This window comes from Bactrocera dorsalis, chromosome 3, assembly GCF_023373825.1.
Source record: "Bactrocera dorsalis isolate Fly_Bdor chromosome 3, ASM2337382v1, whole genome shotgun sequence".
In the NCBI taxonomy this organism is placed as follows: Eukaryota; Metazoa; Arthropoda; class Insecta; order Diptera; family Tephritidae; genus Bactrocera; species Bactrocera dorsalis.
In genome coordinates this window covers 74198855-74211722 of record NC_064305.1, presented here as the reverse complement: position 1 = coordinate 74211722, position 12868 = coordinate 74198855, and the positions used below count along the sequence as shown (strand labels likewise).

At 34.3% G+C, this 12868-nt stretch overlaps 2 protein-coding genes across 2 annotated transcripts; both read right to left on the bottom strand.

The window, feature by feature from the left end:
- Positions 1-1913: 1913 nt before the first annotated feature.
- On the bottom strand, positions 1914-2503 carry LOC105224566 (chymotrypsin inhibitor). The gene is made up of 2 exons (XM_011202690.2): positions 2344-2503; positions 1914-2260 (listed from the first exon to the last, which is right to left on the bottom strand). The coding sequence occupies exons 1-2, from the start codon at positions 2417-2419 to the stop codon at positions 2088-2090; spliced, it is 249 nt and encodes an 82-aa protein (XP_011200992.2). The 5' UTR covers positions 2420-2503; the 3' UTR covers positions 1914-2087.
- Positions 2504-5122: 2619 nt separating this feature from the next.
- On the bottom strand, positions 5123-5542 carry LOC105224564 (chymotrypsin inhibitor). The gene is made up of 2 exons (XM_019989655.2): positions 5382-5542; positions 5123-5326 (listed from the first exon to the last, which is right to left on the bottom strand). The coding sequence occupies exons 1-2, from the start codon at positions 5455-5457 to the stop codon at positions 5145-5147; spliced, it is 258 nt and encodes an 85-aa protein (XP_019845214.2). The 5' UTR covers positions 5458-5542; the 3' UTR covers positions 5123-5144.
- Between the last annotated feature and the right edge of the window lie 7326 nt (positions 5543-12868).

Here is a 12868-nt window from a genome sequence, read left to right as displayed (position 1 = left end):
CAACAACAAAAAATTATATCGCATTATTGCATTTCAACCGCAAAATAGTTAAGCGTTTAATTGTTTGGTTTTTATCTCTATAATTACTAGTTTTATCGTCGCCTTGTGTGCGAGTCATTGGTTGCAAGATACTTTGGTGTTCGTTAAGTTTTTATAAAATTGTTAGATGTGGCTATAAGCTACTCACTTTTTTCAAATAAATCATAACATAATTTAATAGTATTGCGCACATTTGAATTCAAAAAAATTATTACCGGTATCAATAAATTGTTTTGGCAAATACTTAATTGACAGTTTTTTAATAAACGGAAAATGACCAATTTGCGAAATTATGCTTTTTTTTACGGTTAGGTAGGCTACATTTATTAGTAATAATCAATTTTAAGTTCATAAAACAGTTACCATAAAGGCTGTTTGTAATTCTAAATGCTAGAAGAGAATTTCATAGGTAAGCGTAGTTGTTGTGAGAAGTGATGTTAAGGTAGAGAAGGCGCAGCCTAACAATTGGTTATAATGTATTTTCAAGAATATAAAAAGTTCAAGATACATTTTCTTATTACGAAGGACTAAAGCAAAATTACCTAGTACATAGTATTAGCCGGCATAGCGGCAATACTTTCGCTGAGCGCGCTAACTGTTAGCTAGTCAAGGAGACCGATAATCCTAGATTATCACTAGAAATATCATCAAGCTACTTCATTATCAGGTTCGTTTGGGCGCCTGGTTACAGCGGAATCACTGGCAACTGCATTCGGCTCAACCAGCCCACAATGGAATGGGACCGAGTTGAATCTCGATTGGCGCCTTGTCTTCTAATACTGGAGGAATTGACCTCATGTGCCCAAAGAAGGCGCTAGTCGACGACCAGCTTTTGTATGAACGTGGGATCCCTCTGGACTAGAGTAAAACGCAAGAGATCTACTGAACTACTTACCCTGAGCAATGTTCATCTAGCCGCAAGTATAGAAGTTCTTACTGTCCAATAGGCATTCATGCGGTGAGTCTTAAAATCTTGCCGCAACTATGTATGGAGAAGGGTGAGGTGGAAATATCCACGCACTTTTTCTTACATTGTAGGGCCTTCGCAAGGCTGACGCTAAAACATCTCATTAATCTTAACTTCGGCGGACCAAAAGATATAGCCGAAACTAATATTAACCGTCTCAACAAATTAGTGATAGGCTCAAGAGGCTTTTTAAGAGTTTGACGTATCACAACGAACCAGCGTTCTACGTTGTCCAAGTGAGAGCCTTCTTAGAATCGAACTTTTAACCTAATCTAGTAGTATTAGAATATCTCAGATACTGAAAGATGTCTTATAAAATACCTGTGAAAAAGAGGATCGACACGCATCACCTCTCCTTGATTTCTAGGCTGCTTTTGAGAGCACGAAAAGGAGCTACCTTTATGCCACTATATCTGAATTTGGAATACCCACAAAATTAATACGGCTGTGCAAATTGACGTTGAGCAATACCAGAAGCTCCGTTAAGATCGGTAACGACGGTGACTGTTATGGCACGATTAAGTTATTAAAGTAACGCAGTTTTACTCATTACATCAGGACTATTACGTAGTCGGTGAACGAAGAGGGGACTATTAAAAAGATAATATGACAAGTCCCCAGCGCTGATAACGAAGCGAATAAACCCGCTGAACGTCGGCACATTAGAACATAAATTATAAAAACCTGCCTCCACGAAATGTAGGGCTCCTATCAGCAAGATAGGACTTATGAAAATATATGCATTTAATGTACATAGGAGTAATTTTTATTGAATATGCCTCCACTTTTCTCTCACTGAACTTATATCTACTAAAGTTCTGAAAAATTAGTTTGATTAGTTCCACTTCCACCTTCTCTTTTTGTCACACTCCTTCCATGCTATTTACTATGAAATGATTTGACAACATTTTATTTTTTAATTTTTTATTTATATACTACACATATTTAGATATTTCCAATTATTTAAAAATTTTAACACTATAATACAACTCAGTGGCCGATAGTTCCAAACAAAAACATTTATTTGCTGCCTTTTTCACACTTCGACACTTGCTTAAGTCAATCTCTAATTGTTTGTCACTCAACAATTCCTTTGTTGGACACAGATACCTTTATCGTTCAACAAATAGCCAACTTTACATTGACAGCCGACAATACATTGCAAGGTGCAAAAGCTTGGACCACCCTGGTTGCATTTTGGCGGGCAGGCGGTGCCGCAGGTTGTGAATTCCTCATTTAGCCCACAGCCAGAGCCTTTAAATTGTACGAAAAGAAATACGAAGGGTTACGAGGCTTCCATATTTTTTTACGTTTTTTTGTTTTAAATCACAACTCACCTCCTTGTGGCTTCGCCGACACAAAACCAGCAATGCACACAACGACCAAAAACAACAAACAGAATTTCGTATTCATTTTATAAGCGATTGGGAATTTCTTACTGGTTGACTGAACGAGCTGAGAAACACTATTGTTTTAGCAACAGATTTCTCGCACTTGTATTTATACATAATCGACTAAACGAACGAGTTACGAACAGATGATTCTAAAATATTTACTTTTCAATGGGTGAACATATTGACTATTTGTACACATACACCTATATATATATAAATAAATTTTTAGATGAGATACTCATAGTAGGGTGGTAGCGTTGTTGTTGGTTTATGGAATGAAGCTTATTCTGGCTTAATTTTCTCGATTATAGGATTTTTTAGTGGTCGGATTTGAACTATGTCGTTGGAGATTGTAGCGAAATTTTTTGAAGAAATAAAAAAGGAATTTGAGTTGCTTCGGACAGCTTGTATGTCAGCTACGTTATTTAGTTGGCCGATATCGTCGGTTCTGACAAATTAGCAGCTTCTAGGGAAGAACAGAACGTGTGCAAAATTTAAAGTCGATATCTCAAAACCTGAAGGAATAGTTCGCGTATATACAAACGGACAGACGGATGGAGAAGATTAAAACGACTCAGCTCGCCATTTTTACCATTTACATATATAATATACAGGGTAGTCGAAAAAGATTTTTCGTATTTTGTCAATAGATGTCGTTGCATTCGTATATCTCCACTGCTACCAATCACATTTGTTTATTTATTTATTTATTAGTGTAAATACAAGTAAAAGTAAAGTAAATACAAATAAAGTTTGATTAGAAATACGAAAAGACTTTTTCGACTATCCAATATATACTCTACAGGGTCTACAACCTTTCCTTTTTGGTGTTCCAAACATCGTGGCAAACTGAATATACCTTACTCAGGGCACAAAAAACCCAAAATTTTTTTTTCATTACAATTTTTCACAGAAATTTTGAGGTTATGTGAAAAAGTTGTGATTACAAAATTTACTGATATTTTTACTACCTACAATTTTGCTATACAACTTTTTTCTATGGGACTTCTAGTTTTGCCGGAAATTGAGATAACTAATTTCTACCCTTAAAATTTCAACCACTTTTCACTTAGTAGATCGTACGTATATTAATTATCGCTTTCGTAAATTGTGTTTACGGTATTTGCAAAAAATTTAGTTTAGGGAGAAGCGTATATAAACTTTCATGACTCCTCCGCGTAAGGCTTCCGTCGATAATAGAACGCAGACACGTCTGCCTCTAATCATGAATAATTTTAATTACCGCAGTGCGACTACATCTGAATTTAACCGCTCCTTATTTGTCTACATTAGTTTTAGCGATTATTGTTTATAATTACCTGCTAAATATATATACACAACAAATTCTAAGAAGCTCAAAATTGTTTCAACCAGCTGCATTTCAGTTGAAAAATAATCAAAAGTTCCTAAGAAAATTAATAATTCTAATTATTAAAATTATATATAATTCCTTCGTATAATTACTACGAGACGAGAATACTATTAGTGAAGGTAACAAGATATTCTCTTCCAAGGCGTCAATCGTTTTCGGCCTATCAGCGCAGACAAGTGACTTCACACAGCCCCACGAAAAATAAATTTTTTTTCGCTATGGCGAATGGATTCATTCGGGTCTTCGATCCATGATCCACAGTTACTCAAATTACAGATTCTGCTGGAGGATTCTATCGTCGGAATATTGGACGCAGCGCTTGACGCATCGCGCAAACTGAACCATAATTTTGGCAATAAGTTCGCACGATTTTCAAACGTTGTTCCGGAGCAGACTTACTTTAACACGAAATGGCAGACGAAACTGAGTACAGCTGTTCTTAAAGAGACTAACTCCGAAATAAGGTTTGCCTCATCGAAAACTAAAATCCTAAAAAAAACACCTGTTTATTCAAATTCTTCATGGAAACGAAAACAAGAAATGTATATTTAGTAAAGTTGAAAGCCTTTCTCACGATATAAATGTAATCTTGTAATTTTGAACTATTCCAGTGATTTTTGAGAATGTTTTGGTTCAAAATCCGAACAATAGCTGGACATAGATTGGTTTGAGCACAAAAAACATATATTTGTACCCATAGAGCTACTTTTTTCATCCTCGTTGTGAGCGCGAAAGCTTTCGGCAGTGAAACGAAGATTGTTCCTTTCGCTTGGTTCTTGATAAGCTTTCAAAACAAAAAGTGTGTGAACCAACTGAGCAAATGCCCAGATATTGCATGTTTTTCTAACACTTCTTTTCGATTATCTTGAATTTGGACGTCAGTGGGTCTAGCAGAGTAAGCTACTCCAATATATTTTCTATAAAGAAATAAGCTTGAGAGGGCGAAAAGAAAATACTTGGTCATAAATTAAGATAACACACAAAATCGTACCATTTTTAGAAATATCATTTAAGCTTCACACATAACTTCCTCTTCCGATAAGACATGACAAATAAACTCTGCTAATAGTAAGCGCCTCAATAAACTTCGTAAAATATTCGCTTACATATATCGGGAATACAATATTGCAACAATAAAAACAAGAAAACATAATTCATGCTTCTATCTTAATCACCAGTTGTAAAATATATATTTTTAAGTATTTAGTATTCACAATAATTGCTTCACGGTAATAATTATAACTGCTGGCAGACAGCACAAAATTAAAACAGTGATAGCTTTAACAATAAAAAAATAATAAATTTTAATATTTTTTTTGTTTTTTTTTTTCAAAATATTACATAACTATGTATTTTCATCAACATTTATCACTTAACAATTCTCCGGAAGTACACATTTGTTCTCTTTATTCAACACATAACCACTTTTACAACGACAGCCAATGAAGCAGCGCAGTGAGCAGAAAGGAAGGCCTCCTACGCACCGCTTTGGACAGAGGTTGCCGCAAGTTGTGTATTCTTCATTTTCGCCACAGTCGGTAGAGTCTGTAATGTCTGCCAAAACAAAGCATTAGTAGGCTTTCACAGAATCAACTCCTTCACTACTCACCTCCTTGTGGCATCGCTGACACAAAACTAGCAATGCAAACAACGAGCAAAAACACCAGACAGAATTTTGTATTCATTTTAAATAGGAATCTGCAATTTAGTAGTTGATTCAACAAGTTAAGAAACACAATTGTTTGAGCGGTGGCTTCAATGCACTTGTATTTATTTATAAATATTCAAGCAGACAAATTACTGACAGATAAGCTGGAATTATCTGCCAATTATTGGACAGGCATATTCATTATTCGAGCATGTGCCAAGCATTATCTTTAGATTTTCAGCGCTGCTTTATCTGCTGTGACTGATTTAGCAAATTAACACATTTTCAGCGTTCATTATTTTACAACAACAATAATATTATGACATAAGTATTCCCCAAATAATATTTAGGTATGCTGCCGAGTCGATAGTTTTTAGACGTATAAAATCGTGATTTGGTAAATGTTTTGGGTAAGCTGGCCCCGCTTTACTTACAGACGCCTGACAAATTTGACTAGGATTGTTCTATTTAAACAGCGATCGGTAACTAATTTTATTTTTCCTAGATTTGAAAACCTTTTGTATGTTCGTATGAAGAACCCATTTGCAAATTAATATGTGTTTGGTACCTTTTTGCTTACATCGCGAAGTTTTTCCGCTGATTTTTACTATGAAAAGAAATACGGAGATTGTGCTTGGTGTTTTTGTGTGTTGCCAACGAAATCATGGCTAAGGAATCATTAAAAATTTTGCAGAAATGGTCAGTTTACTTTAGCATGAACACTAGTGCTAGACTAGCACAAAACATTCAGGTAAGGTCGTGAAATCATTGAAAACTTGACTCACCTGAATCGTCCATCCATCCCTGTTAATGACGACAAAAAAAATTGAAGAAACAGTAGTTGAAAATCGTTGTGCTGGCATCAGATGTTTTCGGCATCTCTTATGGATTGACTCAACACATTTTTGTTAATGGTTGGGTTATGTTCTGGTTAATGTTTTGGTTAATATTTTTGTTAATGTTTTGGTTAAGGATTTGGTTAATGTTTTGGCTATGAAACAGGTCAATGCTACACTCGTACCAAAAGATCTGAATCTTTTACAAAAGCTGTAATAGATATCGCAAAAGAGAAGCGTGACAAGATAGCTTAGAACCCTATGCACATTCATCAGACTGAATATACATGTCGTTGAAACCAAGAAACTAGCAAGCCAAAGTAAAACCACAGAAATACCTGAAGGCACAGGAGACCAGTCCAGCTTATATTTATTTGGAAACTTCTTTGGAGCGTTAAGCGTTGGGCTGCTTGTATTTAGGTTCCGATAATAAATATTTTTATTAAAATACAGTGTTACTTGATTTTTTTTTGGCAGTCCGGTTCAGTAATTAAATACAAATTTTTCTATAATTCGTCAAAAAATATTTGTTTTAAGTCTATTCCTAAGTTTAATATCTATTAAAATTACAGAAATCATATTAAAAAATTAAATTTTTATGAATGACTACACACCCTAATGTTTCCATATGTAACGTCCGAAATACGGAACATACATATTTGCAATAATCATTAGCACAGAGTGCTTAGTTTCCTCTAATTGATTCGTGTATATCCGAGAATACGACAAAATAGTTGTATAAACACAATTAAGCAATTCCACATAATTTTCACATCCATTCACGAGATTTTTCTGATTTTTAAAGGGGTTTCCCTTTCGTTTGAATGTCAATACCAAGAGAATTAAAAATCGCACAAATTGAAATATATGTATACGGACATACTTGACTACAATATAACTCTCTCAATAGCACTTTGGAAATTGACTAATTTTTGGTTTAATTAACTGGTTAATCAATTAATATGAAATCGCTTAGCCGAACATTTCGTACAATTAACCCATAAAAATAAAAAAATACAAAAAAATAAATGCTCTGTTAACAAATTATTAACACGTTACGATTTAAAAAAATAAAAACAAAATCCGTTATGGAAAGCAATATACTTTTTAGATACAATAATGTGGCCGGCAAAAGAGTGAATCAATTACGAAGAGAACTAAGCAGATAATACTCTACTATTTAAATATAAAGAGTTGTACAAATGTACGAGTATTTCATCAAGTCAGTTGATAAGCGTTTAAATAATTCGGTATTTGTTTTTATTAAATAACCGTCCTTTGAAAAATGTAGGCTGTTAATGAAAACAAAACTTAATCTTTTCGCAAAGCTGGAAAAAACTTGTACTCAAATGACATAAATAAACTACACTGTTTTATATATTTGTAAATAGTTACGCATACGTAATCGTCTGCTCGTGTTTATTATTGTTATTTTTGTACTTATCTCATATTGAAATTTGCTGCGATGATGCGCTCAATCGCTTATCTTCTCCCGACCATAGCTGATGCTGTGTTTTAATGCATACACAGGTTTTTTATTTGATAACAGGGAAGATTACGTTATTCAGAAAGCTAAGTGTGTCGCTTGGCGGCCATATGGTTAATTAAATTCTGTGTCAAGTTCACATTTAGATTAGAATAATATTATTATTATTTATTAAATAGAAAGAACTACTAGCTAAACTTTTGTTTTTCAAAAGCAATTACTACTACAGAAGGATTGACAATTACTTCAGAGAGTTTTGTGACAATTTGATAGAAAACGCATAAAAAATGAGTGGACAGAAAATGTTTCTCAATAGGGTAGCTTTTTCATCTTCTATTGTCCGGCTTTCGCCAGAATGTGATTTAGTTATCTCGTTAGACACACATTGGGTGAGCCTACCGAAGTTGTTTAGATTTATATTTACCGTCTTAATACGAGGTTTGTTCAAAAAGTATCGCAAATTTTTTATTTTTTTAAAAAGGTGTGTATTTATTCATGAATATCTATTTTGTCCCCATCAAAGTAATCCCCATGAGATAATATACACTTGTGCCAACGGTTTTTCCAATCTTCGAAGCATATCAAAAAATCATTTTTTTTACATTCTTCAGCTCCTCCATCGTGCCGTCTTGATCTCGTCAAGAGAAGCGTAACGTCGTCCTTTCCTGGGCCTCTTCAGTTTAGGGAACAAGAAAAAGTCACAGGGGCCAGATCTGGGGAATACGGTGGCTGCGGCATCATTAGTGTGTTGTTTTTGGCCAAAAAGTCGCGCACAAGCAACGATGTGCGAGCAAGGGCGTTATCGAGGGGCAAAAGCCAATTTTTGTTCTCCCACAAATCCGGGCGTTTCTGGCGGTTTGCTTCGCACAAATTGCGCATAACTTGTAGGTAATATTTCTTATTGTCCGTTCTTCCCTGTGGTAAGAACTCATCATGCACCACGCCCCTGCAATCGAAGAAAACTGTCAGCAAAACTTTCGCGATACTTTTTGAACACACCTCTTACATTTATGTTAGCTGTTATGGGTAATGGTATGGTTTAATACGAGTATGTGATCTATTCTAGGGAGATCTATCGATTTTGTCTCCACTCTAAGACCTAACCATCTCTAGATGTGGGATAAGGATAATGTGGACATAGCAAGAAGTATCTATATCGTGAAACTTTTTCAGCAAAATTAGATAACAGAATCACCTACTGACTACCAGACCACTGCAGTGTCTTCCAAACGGAGATCACAGCAGTTAAAGAAAGTATTCTAGTTCCACAAAGAGGATACTTACAGTAAGAAATTTATTTATACACACATATAGCCTAGCATACCTTAAGAGATGGAAAAAGGAATGCCTTGATCTATGAGTGGATTTAACTTCTTATTATACGATAAACCTGCAATGGGTTGCAGTTCACAGTAATACTATTGGTAATTGTGAAGCAGTAGAACTATCGAGAACAGATACCACCCTATAATTAGACTATAAATATTTAATAAAAGAGTTGGTGGTGGAGAAAGTTGTTGGTGGGAGAATGGTTGTATAGGATAACCCTTATTCCAGAAGCTGGCAAGAGATAGAAAAAAATTACTTCAGAATATCTTCTATGCGAAGGATGCGCCCTGTATAAGAAAAGAGATTTTCTTGGCGATGCCCCGAAAGTTGTCCATATATAAAAAAATTTGTACTGATTAACTTCATAAAGAGCACAGGGTAGTTCAGATAGGACATAATATTAATGCCACTCTTAGATTTTAGTATTGATGGTTTCACAAAGGATTCCTAAAAGCCTAGATGCATCGTCAGACATCAACACTACCTACCTTCCTGGCCTAGCATTTTGGGCTGACTGAAGACTACACTAAAAGATGAAAGACAAAAAAACGATATATGTATGTCAAAACAAGATTTTTAGACATACCTTAGCCTACCAATAAATAATCTAGACAATATAATTTGAGAAAAATCTTTCCTAATATTTATAAATTTATGACCATACTGAAAGAATTTATAAAGATACTATGTTTGACTACAAATACCTCAACTTTCTCTATAAGAGAGCTCGCCTTTTAAATTTGATTCTTAACTGCTTTATTTTAAACAATAAAATCACCGGCCTTTAATTCTGGCTTCATAATTTCATATCTAAAACGAGTTTCAAATATTCTACAATTCTTACTTTTACTTCATAAAATTGTATATGAAAGTATAAATAAAATTAAACTTTGCTTTGATGAGAATATATTTCACATTCAAGCAACAACAAAAGCGCCAAGAATATTGTTGACATAAATCAGTTAACTGCGAATAACACTTAAACTGAAAATAACAAAAAATAAAAATAATAATAAAAAGAAGATGCAAAAATCTAGAGCAAAGAAGGCGTTGTCTCGCTACAAAAGCTGGTAACAGTGCGACAATGAAGATAACAAAAACAACGGCAGTAATAAGAGCTTGCAGTTGTCAAGTCAACGAGCAGCTGATGGCAAACGACGATGACACATATTTTGTCACTTATAAAAATAACAGCAAAACAAAAAGCGAATTCATACTCATAATCACAGATAGACAGTATGCGAGCATTAAAATATAAACGAAGCGGGAAAAATAATAATTTTTATTTATTTATTTGCTATTTCTGGGAAAGAAACTTAGCTTTTTTTTAACTATATCAGTTGATTTGAAGAAGCTGTAATTTTTTCGATATAATTAAGTTGTAATATCTATATTTTTGCTAGATCAGTGTCATTGTTCTGATCAATTTTTTCCATAGATGAGTAAAAGCAAAATTTGAATTTAATTATTTAAAAAAAAAAACTCCTAGGAAATGGTAAGAAAAAGTTAAAAATACCAAAAAGTTCAACTTCTGTTCTTTTGTTTAAAAAAATATTGGAAAAAAGGATTGGAAATAGTCGTTTATAATTTAATGCTCAGGTACTGTTTGCATTTGTGTTTGAATGAGCAGACCGGAATAGCGGTAAAATAACAAAATAATAAATAAAACAGTTCGTACTTTCATGAGCACACTGTGCGAATCTCTAATTGCTACAGTGATTTTATTTATTTTGATGTCCAAAATGTCTCCCTAAAAGGAAAAGATTTAAAATTCAAATGTTTTTCAGTTTTAATTATTTTAGTGCTGCCAATTTAGTCTTTACTTAAAGCTTTAAACGCACTTATTTAGAAAACACTTTCTTCGTGGCGATCGTCTCGTCCTCTCAAGTTCTAGTAAGTCGATTTAGTTAAATAAACCGAAAATTTAAAATTTTTAAAATATTGAAAAATTTAATGTATTTTGTTAAAACCTACTTACATATATTTCCATTCCATTTGTCCATCTGTACGTCTGACCGTTTATCCTTTTTTCTACCTGAATAGTATGTATGCGAACAAGGCCTCGGTCTTAGAGATATCGATCAGAAAATTTGCACACAACTTTTTCTCGCCGCGAAGCTGCTCTTATGCCGCAACTGCCGATATCGAAGCACTATAGCACATAACTTCCATACAAACTGAACGATCGGAATTAATTGCTTGTAAAAAAACTTTTCATTAGGTGTGATATCTTCGGGAAATATATTTAATGTTTTTTTTTTTGTGAAGATTATTATAGATTCAAAGCAATCGGAATTAACGTAAGCGATGGGCGTAACCGGACCACTGCCGCGCCGCAAAACGACATAAATTGGACTAAGCACTATACTAACACAAAAACGTGCAATTTGGTAAAGGCAATTCTAGTAGCAAGGGGTAAAAAAAAATTCAAATAATGGTAGTGATCATCTAAGAGGTTTAATATATACTTGTACATATGTATATCACCTATACTATTCCAGCTATAACAACCATATTCGCTCAGGACAAATCTTATAAGAGTTTCTAATGAAACAATAAAAATAGGTGAAATCCGATGATAACCCCCTGCCCCATATAACATATACTCCCCACTCACCATATAACATATACTCTTAGAAACTGCTAAAAATACGATAAATATATACATCGGAGGCACTAAATTTCACATCCCAGATCCTATGTGAACCGAGGCTAAGATGACGGGAAAAATATCGCCCACATTTAGGAAAAAATCCACTTCTTAAGACCTACTGACCAAATTGATTTGTTATGTTCCTATGCGAATATTTTCTTCGGATATATCGATTAATCAGTGAGATGTGTTATTGAAATTCGAAGAAAATCCGTTCCTGTTAACAGTATGCTTGTATGAAAAAAATGGGTTGAATCGGATGAAGGCATCACTGAGCCACCATATACCTAATACGAATATTTTTAAACTTTCGACTTGCTTTATGCTGCAAATGTATAGGTCGCAGTGCAAAACCTCAATTAATTTCTGTCGAACAATATGCGAGAAAGAGAGTGTTTTACGAATATCAATATATGTTGAATTATATATACATACATATATATTTCATATATATTGGTTATAGTAACTGTATCTTAAAGAAACTCAGGAAGAAGAAACACACTTATTCGTGTGTGGCATGTTAACAGTATATGCTATTGCCACAAAAAGATAAAATCGGGTCAATACATCCCTTATACCCCATTTACCTTCTACTCAAACTTTCAATTAGTTTTACATACATATTTACCTCCCCCCATATACCACATACAAGGATTTTCGTTTTCGCTTTTAAATTTAAATCGCCCGATACTACTGCAATTTCACTTTCGATATTCTCACGTCGCTGGCTTATTGCCATAGACCATAGACTTGGCAAGAAATAGTCTAACGCCGTCAAATCGCACGACCCAAGCCACTTAACTGGGTAATTTCGTGAGATAACACGTTCATCAAACTTGGTTTTCAATAAATCGATTGTGACATTTGCTGTATGGCTTGTGGCGCCCGTCTTGTTTAAACCACATATTGTCCAAGTCCGTATAAACCAATTTGGGCCAAAAATATTCGGTTATCATTGAGAGGGAGCGATTTACATTCCCACAAACGTGCTGGTTTTGATCATCACGGAAGAAGTATGGCGTCATTCGCTGGTCCTATCGGTCTATTTTTGTAGCGGCCCCCTTAAAAATCATTTGCTTGACATTCACCACATCAACTCCACATATAAAATTTTGCCTTTTAATTTTAGTATAATTTTCGTTTT